The following is a 21,653-nucleotide window of genomic DNA, read 5'->3' as shown; positions in this document are numbered from 1 at the left end:
ATATTCCTACATCGTCCGATTTCTTGGTGAAGAAGAATGCGCCGATCCGATCAAGCGTCACAATACAACAAAAAATAAAAAAGAGAGGAAAGGCACTCTACCTTATTCCCACACTTTTATCTACACTCTATTCATTACATAGAGAATCTCCAACTTTTTCAATAATGACGACAGGACTCCCATCATCCATGAGCTTTGGCGAAGAAGAGTACGTTCGGGGTGTCCTTGATTCCAGCATACCCTTTGTCCATCTGATGATTGCTTTGAAATCGCGTGAATACTAACTACCAATAGAGAGCCAGATTTCATGAAGAAATTGGCTGAAAAGGCCAAAGAGCAACCCTTAGTCCCAATTGGTTCTATCCTTACTGCAGGAGCTGTGATATTAGCAGCAAGGTCGATGAAAAGAGGGGAAAAGATTAAAACGCAAAGATATTTCAGGTACAGAATTGGTTTCCAATTGGCAACTTTAATTGCATTGGTTGTAGGGGGTATGACTTTCGGAGTAGCCACACATGAACAGAAAAAGTCCAAAGAAGAGAAATTAAAGGAGAAGGCCAAACAAAGAGAGAAATTGTGGATTGAAGAGTTGGAGAGAAGAGATGCAATTATTCAAGCCAGAAAAGAGAGATTGGAACAATCGAGAAAAGAGTTGAGAAACTTGGCAAAGCAGGGATTTGAAAATGAAAGGGGAGACGCAAAATCCGACACAATCGATCTGGAGAAAGTTGATTCAAACAATTGAGCAAAGTGAGCTTGGTTTCCCCCACAATTTCCTTCAGTACACAATACTGATCACATTCTTTTGTATATAAATTGTTAAATAAACGACGTAACGGTATTCCCGGTGTTGCTAGAATGCTGCTAGCATCAAAATCGATTCAATGTTGTCACCAGTCCCGCCTCCATTTCTCACCCTCACGCCTACTTATTTCCTCACTGTTGGGTTGATCTTGTAGAACTCTCTCGGCGAATAAACAAATTTGTCGTTCTGGGGAAGCATTGGAAATGTTGGAATCATCTTCTCTTGAGGAATTTTCTCCAAATGAGATTGTACCATGAATAACCTATTAATTGCTGACATGAAATATTTGAATCTGGTTGTTTTGATAAGCAACGATAAAGATACAAAACTCTAACTTAGAAGAAAAGTGAACTCAAGAAATCTGGTTTAAATAGATAAGAAAGGTGAATGCTTTGTAATCCATTTATTAAATTTTCAAAAAATTGCAGCATGTCTCGTGACCTCGGACTTTGATTATAAAAAAATATATTCTCTTTCTCTCTCGAACACCGAAGCCCAAATCTACAAAGACTTTTCTTTTCTTTACTCATAGTTGTAAAACATTGTATTAGATTTTAACACTACATGTAAGTTTGCCCAAGACTTTTCAGTACCTTTTACTCGTCGGCGTTATTTAGATTGTACAATTTGATATAATCATCGTTTAAATCTTTCATCATTTCAATCACTCCATGATTGCTGAAATGGTCCTCTTTGTGGTCCTTACCGGACCCGTCTTTGCTTGCACCACCTGGCAATTTGATTTCACTGTACAATGCCTTGACTGAACTTTCAATCTTGACCGATCCTTCCCAAGCAACCAAGTCACTCAAACTTAAAAGCAAGAATGGTGAGAAGTCAGAATACCATCGATGGTTCCACACCAATAACCGAACTATACTTTCCAATATCTTTTCATTTAGCTGATTCATCATTTTGGAGTAATTTTGAATAAAACTGGGATTACCACTAAATGAAGAAGTGTTTTTCGTTACAAGTCTAGAATGCTCCTTTAAATAATACTTGAGCATTTCACGCTGTGATTTGGCTGAAAACCGCCCACTTAACGCATTTGAAAACGCAACTGCCCCTTCTTTGAAATGCTTCAATCTGTATGCTATCAGACCAAGGATTTCCCATTCTAAAGTTGTCTTTTTGTATTCCATTTGTTGAGCTTGGAAATGCAAGGATTCAGCTTGCCACATAGTGAATGCTCTCAAGTCTTCATACAAGAGCATAAACAAATTGTCCAACCACCTCTCGCACAACCTTTTTTTCTTAAACTCTTCATCATAATCGGTATCATCATCGACAGTAGGAGCTTCAGGTGCAACGGAAGCTGGAGCAACTGAAGTTGCTGCATCCATAGGCTTTTGAGTTGGTGACTTGATCGCAGTAGTTGACTCAACATCGCTTTCAGTGATTGAAGGTGTAGCTGCAGCGGTGCTGTCATTAACGGTGACCGAAGATTGGGTCGAATTTTTGCGAATGTGCCCATTGGCTGTCCCCTTCTTATCCTTTCTGTATTCTTCTTCCATAACAAAAACTTTGGCACGATATTTCAACAACTGCTCCCAGCCTGTTTTGGCAACAATTTCAGTCAACAAGTCATAAGCTTTAGCATATGTGGATTTCAAATTTGTTGCAGGCAAGTTTGCCAATTGGGGATCCAAATTTCTATGCTCGTAACTGATATCATTACTTTGCAAATTGGAAACCTCATCCAACGTGACATCCATTGGCGATGGCAAGTGCAACTCGTCATGAGTCTTGATGGGAACAACTCTCTTTAACTGATATCTCTCCTTGTGAGAATTCATGGGACACGAGTTCAATGTTAGTAAAGCATTTTCAAAGTCACCCAATTTAGTGTAACATTTAACCAAAACTGACCAAGTAAAATAATCAGATGGAGACGACTTGACGGCTTGTTTTGCCAACTCTAAAGCTAATTCTGGCTTCTTTTTATCCAAGCAATATTCAGCTTGCAATACCAACGTATTTGCATCCCTCTTGTTATCTTGAATCCCCTTGTACATGGTTTTCACCGCTTGAATTTCATCCTGTTTCAATAACTGAAGTTTTGCAATGATGGAAATTACACCAGGCTCGGTTTTGTATAATCTCTCCAAGATTTCCAATCCTCGGCTATAACTTTGTGTCAACTCAACAACTTTCAAAAACCCATCAACAAGGTAGTTGTTTACGGCAGTTGGTTGTGGAAATTCAACACTGCATCCCAATTTAGTTCCTTGAAAGAACAATTGCTCGAAACCAATGAAAAAATTGTTCAACAACTCCTTTGAAGCACTCCCATTGTTGAATGGGTTAATCTTTCTAATTTCAACAACGCCTCCTAATTTATTGGCATCTTCATTATCTTCACTTTCCAAAACAGCACGAGTAATGGAGGTGACAAAAGTTTCCAACCACAACTTTTCCAATTGTTTATCATTCAAGTTATCTTGAATCATTTTACCGTCTTGGTTCAATATTTGTATTCCGAACTTACCTGGAATATGAACAGTGACTCTGATGTCAGTCTTGCTGAAGGCGTTGAACGTACAATATGTCAATTGGGGCACTTTCCAATGTTTCTTTTCACCAAACCAGTATTGTGACTTTGAAGTCATTAAATTGGCCAAGCTTTGCAAATGTGCCGCGATTGAAGCTATTGAAGATGTATCGACCCCAACAAAATATAGAAATGTACCAATCTCTCCATGTTCTCTTTTGGCGTTGATTGAATGCTTGTATATATTACACAAATCAGGTGGTCCCAATTCTATGAATTGAAGTAAGCGGGCGGTACGCTCAGTAAGACAGGAACCCGGATATTCCTCCCTAACTTCGGGTATCGATCCTATTGAAGGGGGAAGCATTGGGTAGTTATAAGAATGTGTATGATCAACTATATGACACCTGGTTCTTTGATTTTTTTTCCTTTGGTTTTTTCTTTTTTTCGCTTTTGTTGTTGAAACTTGGCGTGGGCTTTGCTATAAGAGGAAGTGACTTTGGACAACTTGGCGCTGCTACAATACGTCATCTATTATTACATACAATGTAGGATGCTTTTCTACAATCGTTTACAAACTATCAATCATTCTGAATGTGTCAGATTTTTAATTACGCTTGGACTTTTTCCGTTGTCCATCTTGTCCATCTCCTCCATCCGCTTCCGGCTCGTCATATATACTATCCCAATCCTTTGCTGTCAAACAATACTTTTCTGGAGGCAAGTTCAAGCCCCATTTCGGTATAACTGGTGGTAATGGTTTGGAATTCCGTTCTTGTGCCAACTCCAACATTAGTTCCTTTGGTGGTACTGGCTTGAATTGATAGTTACCTCTAGCAGCAATGGCAAGCCTTATGTCATCGGTATTGACTGTAGCGCCACTGTTTGAACTTACATTTGAGCTCGTTGTTTTGGCGTGATCATTGTATATAAGAGCATCTTTCAAAACTGACTTTGTATATCTGTGAGCAAAATCCATCAATTGTAAGGGAACATGATCTTGGTAATTCTGGATACCTTGAGTTGCAAATATCAAGTGAAGTAATCGTACATCTCGAGGAACGATTGGTTCTTTTTCTTCTTGTGATGGTTGTTGTTGTTGCTGCTGTTGTTGTTGGGATGATTGATTCTGTGTAGGTGGCCGGGAAGCAACAGATTGTGGCGCCGATATTGTATCTGCTGACTTTGGAGCTGGAACACTCATGGGAATACAAAACTAACAGCAGGTAGCAAATGCAAACTTGTGAATCAAGGTGTGGTTGATGTAGCACTGATATGGCTTGTTTAGTTTTTTCCCAACATGGATTTTACTTTCACACTGCCGCACTTTTTAGACATTGAAAGTTTCGACATTTGCTTCAACTCACAACAAAAGCCATGTCGGAGCAAGGAGAGGTGTTTGAAAGACCAGATACAGTGGCTGTTGATCCTCCTCTGAAAAGACATCACACAATTGAGCCATTTGCGTTTTTGACATCGGTGAAGGAAAATGAGAAGAAACACAACGTTCTCCTTATATCTAATCAGCCATTTAAAATCAACTTGAAAGCAATCTGGGTCCATTGCGGGTTAGTAGTGTGTTCAGATGGTGGTGCAAATAGGCTTTTTGACTCCTTTTCAAATGACCAAGAACGAGAGGACTATTTACCGAGCTATATAGTGGGTGACTTTGATTCTTTAAGGGACAATGTCAAGGACTTTTACCAATCCAAAGGTGTCAAGATTATACCCCAATATGGACAATATAGTAACGACTTTCAAAAATCAATACGGTGTGTGCAATTGCACTTTTCGCTCTTGGAACAAGGTCGACAATGGCCTTATATTGACGATGATGACGGGTTGAAGGAAATCTGGGAGAATGAAATGGGAGGTACCAGTGATATACAAATACACATTTATGCCTTGTCAGTAATTGGTGGCAGATTTGACCAGTCTGTCCAGTCTATCAATCAGCTTTATATTCTTCACCAAACGGAGCCTAACTTGCATTTATTCTTCATCACCAATGATGATTTGATTTTCCTCTTGTACAAAGGAGTCAACTATGTCACATATCCCGATCGGACTGTATTTTGCAAGGACACATCCTCGCCTCCGTTGTGTGGGTTATTGCCTCTTGGTAACAAGTCTGTTGTTTTGAATAGTTTTGGATTCCGATACGATATCAAGAATTGGTTGACAGAAATGATGGGTCAGGTGAGCTCCTCAAATCGAGTCGTTGGAGAGAAGGGGTTCATTGTCGAGTGTTCTGAAGACATTACAATGAATATAGAATTGAATTTATAGACGGAGTATAGAGGCATAAAGTCAAGACATTCTTTTCATCATATGGTAGCGAGTACTCACAAAAATTACAATTTTTTCCAACTTTGCCAATCAAAAATTTTCAAATTAGATAGAAGCTTTATAAACTGGCTCCCCCTTTATCATCGTTCCCCAGCTGCTCAGCATGTTCAGATCCCTTGCGAGAATACCTTTAAGGGGCTTGCGCCAATCGGCAATTAGGTTTGCTTCGCTGTATATACCACCAAGATCGCCAATACTATCATCACTACCACCACTCTCATTTTCATCCTCAAAACTGACATCTATTTTGCAGACGACAAACTTGGTACCAAATGGCAATGAAGTCACATTGAAGTTACCCAGCATAAATCCCCCCTCGTCATCATCTAAGCTTCCTAACAAAGAGTTACGCATTTCCGTCGAGGTTGAAATAGTAGGTGATGAAATTAAGTTTGAAATTGTTGATGCGGGAAACAATACGGACAACATTATGCATGCTGATTCAGTGTTACGTAAAAGAAGATTGAAGATGAAGAAGCACAAGTATAAGAAGAGAAGAAAGGCCCAACGTGCATTGAGGAAGAGATTAGGTAAATAAGGAAGGAGCTTGTATATAAAGATTTGAATGGAATCGTCAGTTATTGAGAAGGGGATAGAGGCAGTAGCTATGCAGTGACACCAATGTAGAATTATATTTTGATCTAGTGTCTTCTTGTAGACAACCTTCAATTACACAATTCTTATTGAACTCATTGAAAAAAAAAGAAAAATATTAAAAAAATGTGTGTCATCGATTTGCAGCTTACACCTAACCATTTTCCTCATAGCCATGTCCACAATCACATTTGTAACTGGTAACCCCAACAAGCTCAAAGAAGTACTCGCAATATTATCTACATCCTCACAAGATTCCAACAAAGTTGGTAAATTCCACATCATTAACCAATCCATCGACTTGGATGAAGTTCAAGGCACCATTGAGCAAGTAACAATCCATAAAGCCAAATCAGCAGCTGAACAAATCAATGGACCCGTATTAGTAGAAGACACATGTTTAGGATTCAATGCATACAATGATTTACCCGGTCCATACATTAAATGGTTTGTAAAACTGGTTGGATTAGCTGGGTTGGTGAAGATGTTGGCTGGGTTTGAAGACAAAGGAGCTAATGCAATTTGTACATTTGGATATTGTGAGGGACCGGGGAAAGAAGTCAAGATTTTCCAAGGTAGGACTCAAGGTACAATTGTTGATAGTAGGGGCCCAACTGATTTCGGATGGGATTCTGTGTTTCAGCCCATTGGGTATGATCAAACTTATGCTGAAATGGATAAATCAGTCAAGAACACAATAAGTCATAGATATAGAGCATTGGATAAAGTCAGGGACTACTTGGTGTCACTTTAGACAACAAAAAGTTCAATGTAGGTGTTTAATACATCATAATCGTTAAGGTTCATCTCTTCTATACATCTATCCCTTCCTTCATGCAAAAATCTCTTTGATCTTTTCCAAAAACCCGCCTTTCTTCTTTTGTTTCTTTGGACCATGCGATGAAACACTGTACAATGCAGGAATACCATTTTCATGTTCTGATGATGATCTACTCCTTGAATTCAGAATAACATTACCAAACCCACCACGTCCAACACTAACTCCCTTGGAATTTATAGCTTGTAAATCGAGACTCTTGACATTAGATAGATCTTCGCGCTCAACATCTTGAAGTTTTCTCGTCAACTCAGGATCGTTATTATCAACCATGTTTCCAAACCCACCGCGACCAGTGGTTACTTTTGGTGTTGTAAGATGGGGTGTGTTTGAGCTCTGAGGATCTAACTTGGGTGATGGCAACTGGCTGGATTTCTTGATATTGCCTGCCCCTCCTCTTCCTGTGGAGTAGTAGTATGATTTTTGTTCATTGTGTGGCCTAGCATCGCCACCACCACCCGATGTAGTTTTGCGGAGATCTTCCTGTATACTTTCCGGTTGTTCGTGAGTTACCGTGCTTTGCTCAGATGTTTTATCTTTGGACTGGTGTATATTACCAGCGCCTCCTCGACCTGTGGAGTATGTCATTATTGTGATACTGCAAGTATGTGTGTGTGTGGGGGAGGCTAGTCGACGGAGGGGAAGAAATTAAGCGGCACCGATGAGTGTTGTCAGCTGGAACGTGAAATAGTAAAGTAGAGAAGTTGGGAAGCGGGTATATGAGGCACTCCAATGAATGAATGAATCTAGCCGAGCCTTATGTGTTGTCCGTTTGATGTTTTTAAGTTGAAGATGCCAATAAAAAACTGTGGTGGATATTTCAATTTCAATTTCACCAAACAAAAAAATGACCGAAAAAAATAAAATAAAAATGTGACAAGCAAAAAAAAAAAAAGGCAAAAGAAAAAAAGTGATTCTATTGCGGCATGGATTCGAATTAACGCCGTAGCTCTTTACAAAGTCCGGACGAGTGGTGGGGGCCAGAAAAGAAAATAGAAAAGTACAAAGTGCGGAAGATGCCGCGCGGTGATTAATTGCCGAGGCAAAGATGGGCAAATATCATTGGACTTACCTTCTACGAGCCCGTAGACAAAGGTGGGTTTTGCCAAGTAGTTAACCACCAAAAGGACAAAGAGCAAGAACTTATCGGAAATCAATAAAAATTAAACTAGCCAATGACGATCAATAAGTTAATCTTTTATTTTTCTTATCTTTATCCTTATCTTTATCTTTTTCGCAGCAATACAATCGCAAAGATAAGCTGGAACCAAGAAATACACATTGTAAAATCTTTAAACACAAACACCACCATACGAAGATGTAAAGCACCTACACAACCTATAAAACTATACCCGTTTTAACCCCTTTAATAAACACTTTCACATATATGTATACTCAAAACGCTCGATGCAACATCACTTTCAACATACCCATGAAAGCTTTGTTCATCATCACCATCATTAGAGCTCGACTCTTCTTCCGCATCACCGGGCGAATGCAACTCAATCAACGGCGTCTGATTATGTGAGAGCTGTACTGTTGTCGTTGTGTTTGATATCGTCTTGCTTGAGGAAGAGCCATGTTTGAGGACATTTTGCAAATTCGAACCCTTGAGTAGCCCAATGGACGCTCTAGCGTTATTGGAAGCGTCATCATTGTCGTCGTCGTCTTCTTCTTCTTCTTCACCTTCTTTTGTTTCTACTCGATTGCTGGCTTTAGTAAGCAGCAGAGGGGCAAATTTAAACAGTCGTTGCAATTGTTGTCGATGATGACAAAGCAACTTGGACATGCGTATGGAAGATGACGAAGTTGTTGCTGTTGCATTAATTTCTTTCCTACTGCTCTGTACCTCATCGTCTTTATCATTCTTGATAAAGTATATCGCACCAGTCAAATCATCCTCTTTTTCAGTTTCATCACCAACGTAAAACCCGTCAGAATCGACATTGTGGTGATGTTGCATGGAACTTGTGCTATGGAGGTTGAGCTCATCCACAGCAGTAGCAAGCTTCATCATTTTATTACCCTCCTTTTCAACGACATTGATCTTCAGTGATCGTCTATTTTCATGCGAATAAAGACCCGATTGAAGATTTAATGTTGAATTCGACGTTGTTGGAGTTGCAACATTAGCAGAAGGGAGCTCAGCATGGTTAAATGCAATTGCTTTTGCCTTCTCAGTTGCTTCATCTTGCTCTCCAGCTTTACTTTTTTGATGATGTCGTTTGATACGCCTCAATTTAGTCAAATTTGCATTATAATAGTAATGAAGTCGGTCCTTCACTTGAAAAATCCACTTATGATCATTTTTTTCAAGTTGCTCTTGCGATGGAGTATTAGCACCAACACTGAGATTCTGCGATTCACCACCATCGCCACCAAATGACAACGTCAGTTCAGTAGCACCTTCACTATATTCAACATCTCCTGTTCGGGAGTCGCCAGCATCATTTGCAACTTGTTTACCCAATAATGGAGCATTCTCTTCTCTAACCTCGTTACAATCAATAGCATAATTCAGCAACTGCATCAGTGACAGCAGATGCAAATCAGAACCATCAATTTCGTATGCAACTCGACTTCCTGACCCGCCCCTTGGCTTTCCATCATTTAGCTCAGTCTTGATATCTCGGATTGATGCATGTGCACTAAGTGAAGACGATTTCAATCCTTCTTCGACAACACAAGTGAATTTCTTACCAAACTCAACTTCTTGATGATGGAAAGAAGCGGTTGTAGATTTGATGTCTTCAACAAACGAAGATGCTGCTGATGGCGATGATCCAGTCGGTAACTTTGTACCATTGCTATTGTTTGTCGTGTTGGTTGTATTGGTAATCGTATTCGGGGTAGCTACTCGTGACTCCAACGTCCGCATTGAATTGCGCTTGTGGAGAAAGCTTGGCTGGTATGATGCCATATCGGGAATGATCTTTACCTTGAAATCATTGACATTGAAACAGGGATCAAATTGGCTCCCAAATCGAGCTGGGGAGCCGTAAGGAGTTGCCGGTGCAGTTGGGGTAGAAGGTGTTTTGGTTTTGGTTTTGGTTTTAGTTTTCCCATTAGCTGATAAACTTGTGTTTGTCATCTCAGTAGGTATGGAGATGTTGACTGGCTTAGTGGTGGCTGGGCTTCTACCTTTTTGGTCAGATTCAGTCGCTAATGGTCTTACTGCATCACTAGCAGCAGCACCATTAATTGATGCTGTCATTGTTGTGGCGGTGGTTGCCGTAGTTGCAATTGACACAAACGATACATCATCGCGTGCACCACCCCCAGTCTTGCAAACAACTCCAACACAATCAACCACTTTATCGCTGCCGTGCCCAACACCTTCACCTTCACCTTCACCGTCCTCACCTTCTAGAAGACTACAACTAGTCAAACTTTTCCTCCTTCGAACACCTCTTCTTTTACGTCTACTTCTTCTTTTTCTAATCTTTCTTCCATTTTCATCACAAACATAAATATCCAGTCCATTACCGTGTCTCGTTTTGAAGTTCAACAATGTGCCACGTTGTGAAAACTTAAACTTGTCAATTTTAACAAGAGAGTAGAAAGCATCGTGTTGGGCAATTGTTGGTAAATTAAAACTCAGGGTTATTGATGAAGCAGATCCAATTGGCAGCAATTCTAATGAAGATATCGAGTCAAGTTGATGTGGGTGGTCAGCAGTAATGGTGTTTGACTTTACTTCACTTGCAGAGTTATTTACTTGTGTCTTGTTTGTATTGGCAAAAAAGCTTTGTCGGAGTGAGTGCACGGGTGATATTGGTGGGGAAGCCAGTTTCAATGAAGAGTATGGCTTCGATGATGTCGTCAACAGTTCCTGATCCACATCCTTATGGCCATCTCCATTGTGCGATTCAATCAGCCCATTGTGTAAGTTATTGTACAGGTGATTTTTCTTCTTTGCCTTCTTTTGATTCAAGCTCTGTTGCAGTTGACGAGAGAGCAGCTTGTCAATGTATGGATTATAGTTTGGTCCTTCAACTTTTGTTTTCGTGCCGTATTTGCTAGGTTCGGTGATTAACTTGTCAAAAAACTTGCGAACTTTAGCCATTTCTTTAAAGAAACACCAATTATGTGACGTTGAGATTGAATGGTTCTACTGTTGAAGGAGGTATCTTCTATCAAGAAGGTAATATGGTTGAAAATCGTCCGAGCTGATTGATGGACGATGTTTTCACGCCTTGCCCTTTCTTCATATTGTGAGGGGCACAATAAGAACAAGGTACGTTGATTAACAGATTCCAAAAAGGGTGAGGTGGCAACTTTCTTTGCAATTAGTAAGGAGGAATTTACTGGAGGTAGGTACAAAGTTTGATATGCTTGTTATAGTTTCCCCAGAAGATGAATGCCACTAAAGTGGGTTTTTTTTTTTTTTTTGGATTGGGTGCAAAATTGTGTGGATGCGAGGACCTTTCCCTTGGAAGAGATCAGACGTAGTGTTTGAAGAGGGTACAATATGGAGCTATTGTCTGACGGAAGAAGACGTGAAGCTTATAAACAATAATAGAAAATGATGGCGTCTGATTGCCTACATTTTGCATTTGTTCAGATGCAAATTGCGACAATGTATGGACATGATTGGGGTGATTGTGCAGAAAAACTGTACCAATATCGTGTACCACGGGAAGGGTGTCAATTTGCCAATTAAAGATAATCAGGACTCCTTCATTTCTATTGCCACTGAAGTTGACCACCTTTTTCTCTTATCTGCTTACGAAAAAATTGCGTTGTCAATAATTTCAACCATACACAAAAATTGACGATAATGGGTAACACTCTGAAACCCATTTAATGCTTAATCTAGCATAGAAGCACAATGCAATAGCTGTATTGATACCAAATATTAACGAAGAGACTAAAAGACTAAAAACAAAATATAAACAAAGAGAAAATGCAATCAGTACACATGTAGTTGCATAAAGGAGTTGTGGGAGAGAATAAGATTTAGCCGAGGATTTGTCTCGTATGATTTTTTTTTTTCGTTTTGGAAAAGTTTAAAAAAAAAAACAACTAGTGCTTGTTTGTTTTCACCTCTATGTTTGGATTCACATATACACATATGCACATATACACATATGCACATATACACGTGGGATGGATATGATGAATGGGTTAATTCCGTTGTATTGTATTTGAGAATTACGAATCCAATTTCGAGAGAAGTTTACGCGTGTTTCATAATAATCGTAAATTGGTGTTCTGCTTCCTCCCCCTTTCATCGTTTTATTGTCCACCCAATTTCTTCCCTCGAAAAATAGAAAAAAAAAGGAAAAAAGAATAAAAACTTTTCGCGTTCTTTTCTGTTATTGTTTCACTAAATTTTATTTTTGTCAATTTTGGTAAATTGCACATAAAGGTTATATATGATAGACGGAAACATTCCTGGGGGGTCGTGTATGATATTTGAATATAATGCATGTTAAGCACCCACCATTTGCAGAATCGCTTTTAATTGTAAAGACATTTTTTCAAGAGTTGGTGTATATATGATAAGAGAGCCCACTTCTTTTCGATGAGTATATTGTTTTATGGTAACATTGCGTTTCCTGTATATACCACACCACACCCTCTCCCATAAGATTGTGTAATCTAAACACAGCCCCTTTTGCTGTCAAAAAAAAAAAAAAAATAAAAAAAACGAAAAAGGTTAAGGAAATAAACGGTTACAAAAAAAAAAGAAACGGAAATCGTAACTGCAAAAAAGAGTTGGAGGTCGTGTAATTATAGCCAAAAAATTGAGCTGCTATTAATAGCGTTTGTACCAATGAGCAAAAGTTTTTAGTGAATGCATGGCGAGGACTTTTCCAGAATTTGCACCCAGGGTGGTGCCAGCCGTGATAGAATATTTACTCCATGCTCAAGTGGTTCCTGGTGCTAGTTGCTAGGGATACTCCATGATGTGCTGGTGCATTGTTTAGTGTCCGTGTATGAACGAAACGTTTAGCAAAATACAACCTATTTTGAGAGATGGCAATTGGTAGAGAATCAACTCAAGGAAACGTACAACAACAGCACGTAACTTTCATCTCTCTATGAAGCGGTTTTTTTTCTTGAAGTTGAAGCTCGATTCAATGTACAAACAAGAGTTTAGAAGGATTGGGCCAAACACCAGGCCCCGGAGGATGTCTACAAGCAATATGTTGTGTTTGACTCAAAGCCACAATTACACCCATTCTACTCCCTATTGTATTTGTTGTCACAAGACTATAAGAAAATTATGATGAAGTTAGTTATGAAGATGAAACAGAGCAACTTAAACGTTTTTTTTTGTACAATACGCCGAGGGAAAGTGAGTAATGATACATAATAACTAAGTGGTGTTGCATATTCATCGGATAAATGCTCGCTATTATTTTTGGAATTGTTCCATTCAAAGTGGGTGGGAGAAAGAAGAGAACAGACACCATATAGGAATCGTGCACAATCATATTGGTCACTGAACCTCTCTAGAGCTGCATGAATCACCTCCCTTTAGTAGCTGGCAAGCAATGACTAGCTCAAACGAGTGATTTGAGTACTTTATCTATGCGTGTTCCATCCCCAAATTAGAATAAATTCAACCCGAGCAATAAATTGTTGTGTAACATTAAACGTAAAGTTTTACACAAAAGAGTGTTTACCCAAAAAAGAACCAAAAAGAGAACAAACAAAAGATTGAAAGTCCAAAAGATAAACTTGAGGTTGTGGAATGTACTAGAACATTCGTAGTATAGCCAACATATCGGCTTATTGTCTTGACTATTCTCTTTGACTGTAAATCAATTGATATATTACGATGGAAAGACAATATGCCACTCGTGTTTTTGTTATTATAAGATGGGAACAATCAATGGCAAAATTAAGGGCAAACTCACAACAAAGGGAGAAAGTAAAAGAGGGGTGTGGTATAAGCCACCGGCTACCACAAATACTGTAGAAGGACGATAAATTTGTAATAATTAACGAGCTTTGTACCAACTGAATGAAATGATCATATCTATAAATAGAATTACAGGAAAGAAAGGGAATAGGGAATAGGGAATAAGGACAGAAAGAGGCTATGTTTGAAATACACTCAGTTTCTCTCCACTCGCAACTTTTGTTCAGTTTATGATTCCTCAGGTGGCAACTTTGGTGACTAAGGCGGGATGAGAACATGCAAGTTTCTATACAAAGTTTGGTAAAGAAAATCCACTCGCCTTTGGGTTGTATAGTTTGTTAGAACAGGCTTAGCTTTTAACTTTAGCTTAGGTGATATTATAATTTTAAGTTGAGACACGTGAAACACCCCCCCCTCCCCCCCCCAAAAAAAAAAAAAAAAATAGAAAACGTACTAGTTAAAAAAAATTAGTAACCCAAATTTACTCAAAGTGATTATAAATTAACCCAATTGAGAAGATTAACATTGCGCATGAAACTTTTTTTAAAAAAAAAACAAAAAGAACAATAGAGTTAATAGAGTTAATAGAGTTAATATAATAAAAGAGAAAGAGAGGTATGCACGTGATATGACTAAAAATAAAACACATACACAAAAGTGTCTAAGCCCGTCAAAAAACAGAAAAAAAAAGGTCGTGTCACTGTTACCAAGAAATTGGGCTCAAATACACAAACATACTATATGCAGTACGTTGTTCGAGTGAATGCGTGAATTTCTTTTTTTCTTCTTCTTTTTTCAATTGCTAAAATACCTTATGACTAACTTGAGTTACACAAAATGGGCCTATCACGCCTTAGAGGAAGGTTTTTTTTTTTTTTTTTTTTTTTCTTTTTGGGCGCGTAAATTTTTTTTTTTTTTTTTTAACATGTGAGTTCCCCCTAATCAATAGAGAAGGAATTTCATGGTGCAAAAAAAAAAAAATTAGAACGAAAATTTTGCATTAAAAAATTCCCGGATATATAAAGGGACTTAGATATCCTCGACTTACGATCAGATTTCTACTTCTCTCCTTCTTCTTCAGCTATAAACACTTTTTTACAAGCCACCACATATATACATAATCAATAATGCAATTCACTCAAATCATCGCTTCATTGGCTTTAGTTGGATCTATCCAAGCTAGATTCCACAACACTACTGGTGGTGCCGTATCAAACTCAACTGGTGGTGCCGCATCAAACTCAACCGGTGGTGCTGGCTCCAACTCTACTGGTGGTGCCGGTTCTAACTCTACCGGTGGTGCTGGTGGTCAAAAATCAGACAACGCTGCTAATGCTAACGCTAACATCTACGGTGGTGCCGCTTTGGTTGCTGCTGCTGTTGCTTTGTTGTACTAAGCGTGCTTGCTTAGACAAGGGAGCAGGAGTTGGAGGAGACAAGAGAAGAGAAGAGAAGAGAAAAGAAACACTATAACTAATCAACCAATTTTCTTTTTGTTTCTGTATTATAAAGTTCATCAACAACAACCACATCCATCACAGAGTGTAATGTTGTGGAAGAGTTAGCATTTTTTCATTTTTTACAAGGCTTTTATTCAAAAGCTTATTTCATTTTGCTTTTTTTATTGTTATCTAATTATTTTATCAGCTTTTTTGTTTATTATTATACTTTGCAAAAGAAGGGTTTTGTTTTATACACATTTTTTTATCATCATTATCTACTTTTTTGTTTTTGTTTATGTTTTTGATTGCCTTTTTGCCATTACTTTTTTTGCTTTCGTATATTGCTGTTATACTACACAAGGCCTCAGAAGTCTTTATAATATTAATTATATAGATTATAATTTTAACCTTTTAATTTATTCACGAAGATGAAGTTGATGTAGATTGAAGTGCCAGTGGGGAGTGAGATGATGAAATGCATAACGAGGTAAGGTACCAAATTTGCTCAACCTTTTTTCCCTTCTCGAGTCTTCATGTTTTAGGCGATTATTCATCTCGAGAAAAAGAGTGTGTGACCCCCTATTGTACTCTGACGGAAAATCATTTTCCCAGTTGTTCCGAGAATCATATTACAATAACAATTTGTGTACACTGCAATATCAATAACATTTTTTTGCGTTGCCCACGTTTGCCACATTATTGATCCGACTCTTCCATCTAACCAACACCCCTTTCACCAGTAACCACCTTTTCCTTTTCTTACTTTTTAGTTTTGTTTTGTTTTGTTTGGGCATGCAACAACATGGTGACGGCAAAAAAGGAAAACATGGCTGGCTGCATACTTTATTTAGTGTAAACAAAGGCAAAGAACAAAGAAAATAAACTAAAGCGCAAAAATGAGCGAGAAAAATCAGCTAATGACAAAAAGCATTATGACTCAGGGGCATAAAACTTAATGGGAATATATAAGCAATAGAATGACAACCATGGAGCAACAACATTGGTCCAATGGTTTAGGTCGGAAAACTTTTGCACAGTTGATATTTTGAAAGTTGCCTGTTTCTTTTGTTTTCTGCACACAGAGAGGCTTTTTAAATTAACCACAAGCATCCATCAAATTCACAGTATTGATAAGAATGTTGCTTTACTACTTGATTCCTTTTATCATCGGTTCTGTGGCTGCATGGGGGAAGCGCCAACTCAGATGAGGGTCATGTCGATGTATCCACTTCAACGACAACCAACCCTTATACCAAATCACAATCAAGTTGATACTTGCAGATACAAATTGATTTGGAGGATGTTGGAAACGAATGGTTGGAATTGGTAAATTCATCAACAAATTTGACTGGTGGTGATCAATTAACTTTGTTGAGTCATGCATTGGGGGTCAGAAATAGCTCTAAGTTGAAACTTTCAACACACTATAGACCAACCAAGCTAAGTTACTCTCAATTTGCAACGCTCGGTGTTTTCAATTCGCTTGTGAATAGGGTATTCATTACACCAGTAATCAAATTTTTTGATTTCATTCACAATCATCGGAGCAACGTAGCACCTAGATTCGAGATTGAAAAACAAAAACGTCCACGTAACCAGAGTGAAGAAAACTATACAAATGTTCGAATATATGGCCAAGAGGGCCACATACATTACAGTTTCCGGCCAACTTATAAATATCTTGATAAAATTGTCGTTGATCATGAAACCATTCGCGAGGCATTGGCGCTACGTCTCGATAAATTACATGAAGAGAATAATTACGTCTTTTTTAAACCTTATTGCAGTTACCAATGTTTTGCCGTAACGCGAGGTAACAAACTCAATAGCGACACATGGGTCGGCACAGTGGTTTTTGGTGGTAACGATGGTGTTGTTTCCTCTGCTTGTTCAGTGTTTGTTGCTTCAATGTACGATATCGAGTCAAACAGGTTGGTGTGGCGTGATTCTGGACAATATTTGTAGAGGCACATACACACACACACACACACACACACACACACACACACACACACACACACACACACACACACAATTGATGAGGACTTGTTCAAAAGTATTATTTCAAGAGAGGGGATTTATAGGATATGCTATGGGCAATTTGTTGATGCAAAAACATGCAGTAGCTTTAGCATACAGATGGGCGATTTGTGTCGGGTCCCACGAAGAGTACTACGTCGTATAGCAACGAAATTACATGTGTCGTAATTAAGATGATTTTGGCTCATACAAAACTTTGTTGTTTAACACAGTATTCTTTGAGTTTCATAATTTGCCTTGAACCCAACGGGTGAGAGGTGTTTGTTGCAAAACAACAAAACATTCAGAGAAGGTGCTTGGGTCATCAAATCACCGATCAAAATTTTACCACTATACAAATGAATTGCTACAAATAGTTCAAATCGTAACCAAATGTGCTTACTCACTTTCATATCAATCGTCAACATCGTCAACTTTTCACTTTCTTCTTATTCTTCTTCTTGTGCAAAATATACGAATCAATAGTTGTTGAATCAACACTAACCGATTCAAACTCTTCTTGCGGATTGAATATCTCCATCAACTTCTTACTAATTTCATCCATCTTGCGTTGGAAATTGTACTCACTTGGACCTAAGCTTTGATTTTTAGCTGCAGTTGATTGCTCATTGATGGTTGTACCACCACCAAGTTCATGTTCGTTGTCCTCTTTCCTCATGTCATTATATTCATTGTCTTGTTCCATTGGATGCAAATTTCCAAGCTCAAGCACGAGCGTATTGACCGACTGGTTGAGTTTGTACTTTAGTATATTGATATCGTTGTTTTTAGCTAGCACTTGTTGCATTAATGAGTTGTAGTGGCCAAGTAATTTATAAAATTCCGATTTAAATGAAATGCCATTATGACGCAGTGGTGGTGGTTGTGGTAGTGCAGTTGCAGTCCCAGTAACTGGTCTCGACGTTGGTGTCGCGTACCTTATGGGAGTGCTTACTTGCTTAAACTCCCTGGGTGCCACATCCCTCTCATTCCTGTCGTTGGATTCTTTACTTGCATAGTTTCGAGTAATTTGATATGGCGCAGGGATATCAATCGGTGTTAGCTTCTCCACCTCATCGGTAACATTTTGTAACTGAGTAAATACATCATCTAGGATAACCAGTGTTGTAGATACTTCATGAGGGTCTAAATACAGAGTGGTTGGTGTTGAGTTCAGCTTGGTGAAGGGGGCACTAATGGGTGTTGATTTTGAAGTAGCCCTGAAACTGAGAAAATTTTGGTGATTGGGTGCTGGTCTATTTCGATGATGGTATGGCTGGTCGTACATGGCAACCTGGTGATAGCTTTGAGGTGTATTTATTTGATCCACTTGATGTGCTGGTTGTTTATGCAAAGATATAAATTTGCATGGAGGTTTTTTGGCTGCTAAATATAACAGAACCAAGCAGATTAGTCACCCTGTGAAATTACAAGCACAATCTACAACCATCGCCACTGAGCATTCCCCTTAAACACAATCGTATATTCAATACACACAGCAGATCCTTATATCTCTCTCGCCTCTCTTCTCAAAACACATCAGGCAATCTCTCAACCACATACGAATGCCCACCAACACTGATAAGCGGCACCCCAGGCACTTTTCGTATCCTTCTCTTCAAATCAGCATCATTGGTAGCCACAATAAAACATTTATGTTGCATCACTCTATTGACCAAACAATCATCAGCATAAGTACCCGGATGACTACAGCTCAATCGTTGAATTCTTGGATCTTTGGCCAATTTTAAAGCAATCCTATACTTGGATCCTAATTTCTCCAATTCAGCCATTACGCAATCAGTTATAATAGGAATACATTTCGCCATTAAACAGTCCATTAATCCACGAATGATGTCGATTTTCTTTTGGATGCTGAAATTGATGAAATTTGTATCGATAAGTACTTGGTATGGTGGTTTTATCGCATCGTTGAATTTGAAGAAAAGGGCCGATGATACTTGTGGCACGTGTTGGGTTAGTTCTGGGTCGTTCTTATTCTGTTTGGCTAGTTGGTTGGGGTTGACGGATTTATTTTGCGTTAGACGGGGGTCCTTTTTCGATAATGTGCGTTTTACAGCTGCAAACTTTCTTGTCTTTTTAGCTTTACCCATTTGTAGATCGTGGTTGTTATGTGAGTGAGTGAGTTTGTGTGTGTGTGTGTGTGTGTGTGTGTGTGTGCGTATAGAAGAGTATTGGAATTGGAGTTGGGGATGAGATGAGGTTAGTGACATCCTTTTTTTTTTTTTTCGCTTATTGCAATGTCGCTCAATGTGGCAAGATTCAAGAGGAAATTTGTTAGAACTACAAAATACACTAACGTAAATATTGCAACTTCTCTATTACACATATCTATCCTATTTGCTTTTGATATATCAACTGGGGTTCCAACACGTCTTTATCATTTTCTTTTCTCTTCCAACTCAAAATCCGTTTCTTGACAAAATCAACTTCAAATAATCTAATTTTACGTACATATTGTTCATTGATTGTAGTTACACCCGAATCACCCGTGATTGAATTATAACACAACCAAATCGATGCTGGTGAAGTATCTCCATTTCCTGTAGTAGTTCTTGGCTTGGATTTCGGTTGTTTTGACAACTCTGATAATATACAAGCATCATTTTCATGTTCGTGCCCCACGGACAATACTTGGTATCGACAATTGATTATATCGTCATGGAACTTGATATTGGTTTTGGTATCAAGTGGATGTTTTTCATTGTATGCACCAATAATTTTGAAAGTACCTGCTGGTCGAAATTGTGGGATGGGGTAATGGAAAAAGAGTAGCTTGTAATCGGTTGATGTAAAATCATTATTGATGCGGTACAAGTAGTTGATTTGTGTTTCATCAATGAAATGATCTTGCGAATCGAGTATAGTAATTGAAACTGATTGCTCATCCACTTGGTCTTTATCCTTGACTAGTTTGTTGAAAATTTGCAAGTTGTCATTGGTGACTCCATGTAAATTTGTATCAGCAAATGGAACAAACGTATTGAGACAATTGGGCAATGATGATAAAAACTCAATAATGGTTGATTTATCCTCCTTGTTTTGCACTTCATCACCAAATGTATACAAGAATTTAGTATTTGTTGCTAAAATTGGTTGTAAACTCTTCAACAAGATGGACTTGTAGTCCAATGATCGTTCAACATCGATCAAATCACCAGTAATGACAATCAAGTCTGGACGTTCTTGTTGTATAGTAGTTTCAATAAATTTCAATGTTTTCAAATCAGAACTACATTTGACATCAGTAGTACCAGCACCAGTGCTGCTACATCTGCCCAAATCTTGACCAAAATGTAGATCTGAAAGTTGCATAACCTTGTACTTTTCTTGACTAGTTTCCAATATTTGGTCTTGGTTGATCAAACTCTTTGATTCCTGTTGAAGTTGTTGCTGATATTCTTCTTGCTCTTTTATACTCATCATTGAAACTGACAAAATGGGGTGTATTGATTCGTCATTTGATGAATGTAAAGTGTGACGGAATTTTCTCGAGTCGATTAAATCATTACTACCGAATAACACATCGATCGATCGTAGTATTGGTGTATCTTTCGGCAATGGATGTTCAGTGTTATTGATGACAAATTTCTTGTATAATTTGATAAATTGATCATCGTCTTTATCGTTAACTTTAACAACTTCATACCCATCGTCTTGCTTGTCAAAAGATAATCCACTTATAACTCTAGTAGTTTTGTCCAAAGATGAGAATTTGACGGCAAGATAATACTCATAGTCATACAATTTCTTCTTCAGTTGGCTGTTAGCAAACTTGTAAAAAGTCAATGACGGGTTTATGATGATGTATCCCGTTGGTACTTGACAAAACTTGAAACTGCGACATTTAACAATTGTTACATCTGATACAAGTTGATTTTTGGTGCTGATAGTGGTCTCCAAGTCATGTTGTAGTTTTAGTAGTGTGTTTTGCGGTATAGGCGTATTTTGTATTGATTGTACTGTGATATAAATAAGAACAAGTAAACTTGTTGTGGCAATTGTTGTTAGTAGTTTGATATAGTGTCGATTTATAAACATGATACTGGTCTTGGGTTTAGCCATTGTGATACGACTGGTGTTAGGGGGAAAATTTCAAGGTTGAAGATTGGCGATGATAATGTGTATTATTGGCGTTTTGATGGCTTAGCGCTATGTCTTTATCTTGTCAATCGAATCGGGACAGGTAAGCTTATATATATATATATATACAACGT

At 38.3% G+C, this 21,653-nt stretch overlaps 12 protein-coding genes across 12 annotated transcripts; 5 read left to right on the top strand and 7 right to left on the bottom strand. All coding sequences in view use genetic code 12, as the record gives it.

The window, feature by feature from the left end:
- Nucleotides 1-164: 164 nt before the first annotated feature.
- On the top strand, nucleotides 165-745 carry CPAR2_303070 (uncharacterized protein; the record flags this gene model as incomplete). Its single annotated transcript, XM_036807682.1, has 2 exons — nucleotides 165-208; nucleotides 295-745. The coding sequence occupies 2 exons, from the start codon at nucleotides 165-167 to the stop codon at nucleotides 743-745; spliced, it is 495 nt and encodes a 164-aa protein (XP_036664494.1).
- Nucleotides 746-1,401: 656 nt separating this feature from the next.
- BUD7 (exomer complex subunit) lies at nucleotides 1,402-3,666 on the bottom strand (the record flags this gene model as incomplete). Its single annotated transcript, XM_036807681.1, has 1 exon — nucleotides 1,402-3,666. The coding sequence occupies one exon, from the start codon at nucleotides 3,664-3,666 to the stop codon at nucleotides 1,402-1,404; it is 2,265 nt and encodes a 754-aa protein (XP_036664493.1).
- Nucleotides 3,667-3,906: 240 nt separating this feature from the next.
- Nucleotides 3,907-4,503, bottom strand: CPAR2_303050 (chromatin modification protein; the record flags this gene model as incomplete). The annotated part of the gene is made up of 1 exon (XM_036807680.1): nucleotides 3,907-4,503. One exon carries the CDS (start codon nucleotides 4,501-4,503, stop codon nucleotides 3,907-3,909), a length of 597 nt encoding a protein of 198 aa, XP_036664492.1.
- A 173-nt stretch (nucleotides 4,504-4,676) lies between these two features.
- Nucleotides 4,677-5,588, top strand: CPAR2_303040 (thiamine diphosphokinase; the record flags this gene model as incomplete). The annotated part of the gene is made up of 1 exon (XM_036807678.1): nucleotides 4,677-5,588. One exon carries the CDS (start codon nucleotides 4,677-4,679, stop codon nucleotides 5,586-5,588), a length of 912 nt encoding a protein of 303 aa, XP_036664491.1.
- A 163-nt stretch (nucleotides 5,589-5,751) lies between these two features.
- Nucleotides 5,752-6,186, top strand: CPAR2_303030 (mitochondrial 37S ribosomal protein mS38; the record flags this gene model as incomplete). The annotated part of the gene is made up of 1 exon (XM_036807677.1): nucleotides 5,752-6,186. The coding sequence occupies one exon, from the start codon at nucleotides 5,752-5,754 to the stop codon at nucleotides 6,184-6,186; it is 435 nt and encodes a 144-aa protein (XP_036664490.1).
- A 231-nt stretch (nucleotides 6,187-6,417) lies between these two features.
- HAM1 (nucleoside triphosphate pyrophosphohydrolase) lies at nucleotides 6,418-6,996 on the top strand (the record flags this gene model as incomplete). Its single annotated transcript, XM_036807676.1, has 1 exon — nucleotides 6,418-6,996. The coding sequence occupies one exon, from the start codon at nucleotides 6,418-6,420 to the stop codon at nucleotides 6,994-6,996; it is 579 nt and encodes a 192-aa protein (XP_036664489.1).
- Nucleotides 6,997-7,074: 78 nt separating this feature from the next.
- On the bottom strand, nucleotides 7,075-7,668 carry CPAR2_303010 (uncharacterized protein; the record flags this gene model as incomplete). The annotated part of the gene is made up of 1 exon (XM_036807675.1): nucleotides 7,075-7,668. One exon carries the CDS (start codon nucleotides 7,666-7,668, stop codon nucleotides 7,075-7,077), a length of 594 nt encoding a protein of 197 aa, XP_036664488.1.
- A 778-nt stretch (nucleotides 7,669-8,446) lies between these two features.
- On the bottom strand, nucleotides 8,447-11,146 carry CPAR2_303000 (uncharacterized protein; the record flags this gene model as incomplete). Its single annotated transcript, XM_036807674.1, has 1 exon — nucleotides 8,447-11,146. One exon carries the CDS (start codon nucleotides 11,144-11,146, stop codon nucleotides 8,447-8,449), a length of 2,700 nt encoding a protein of 899 aa, XP_036664487.1.
- Nucleotides 11,147-15,081: 3,935 nt separating this feature from the next.
- On the top strand, nucleotides 15,082-15,351 carry PGA56 (Pga56p; the record flags this gene model as incomplete). Its single annotated transcript, XM_036807673.1, has 1 exon — nucleotides 15,082-15,351. One exon carries the CDS (start codon nucleotides 15,082-15,084, stop codon nucleotides 15,349-15,351), a length of 270 nt encoding a protein of 89 aa, XP_036664486.1.
- A 2,494-nt stretch (nucleotides 15,352-17,845) lies between these two features.
- Nucleotides 17,846-18,703, bottom strand: CPAR2_302980 (uncharacterized protein; the record flags this gene model as incomplete). Its single annotated transcript, XM_036807672.1, has 1 exon — nucleotides 17,846-18,703. One exon carries the CDS (start codon nucleotides 18,701-18,703, stop codon nucleotides 17,846-17,848), a length of 858 nt encoding a protein of 285 aa, XP_036664485.1.
- A 241-nt stretch (nucleotides 18,704-18,944) lies between these two features.
- CPAR2_302970 (rRNA-processing protein) lies at nucleotides 18,945-19,529 on the bottom strand (the record flags this gene model as incomplete). Its single annotated transcript, XM_036807671.1, has 1 exon — nucleotides 18,945-19,529. One exon carries the CDS (start codon nucleotides 19,527-19,529, stop codon nucleotides 18,945-18,947), a length of 585 nt encoding a protein of 194 aa, XP_036664484.1.
- A 238-nt stretch (nucleotides 19,530-19,767) lies between these two features.
- Nucleotides 19,768-21,501, bottom strand: CPAR2_302960 (uncharacterized protein; the record flags this gene model as incomplete). Its single annotated transcript, XM_036807670.1, has 1 exon — nucleotides 19,768-21,501. One exon carries the CDS (start codon nucleotides 21,499-21,501, stop codon nucleotides 19,768-19,770), a length of 1,734 nt encoding a protein of 577 aa, XP_036664483.1.
- Nucleotides 21,502-21,653: the final 152 nt, after the last annotated feature.

This window comes from Candida parapsilosis, contig 005806, assembly GCF_000182765.1.
Source record: "Candida parapsilosis strain CDC317 annotated contig 005806".
NCBI classification, from domain to species: domain Eukaryota; kingdom Fungi; phylum Ascomycota; class Pichiomycetes; order Serinales; family Debaryomycetaceae; genus Lodderomyces; species Lodderomyces parapsilosis.
The sequence above is the reverse complement of the archived record's forward strand: the minus strand, read 5'-3'. Positions and strand labels throughout refer to the sequence as shown.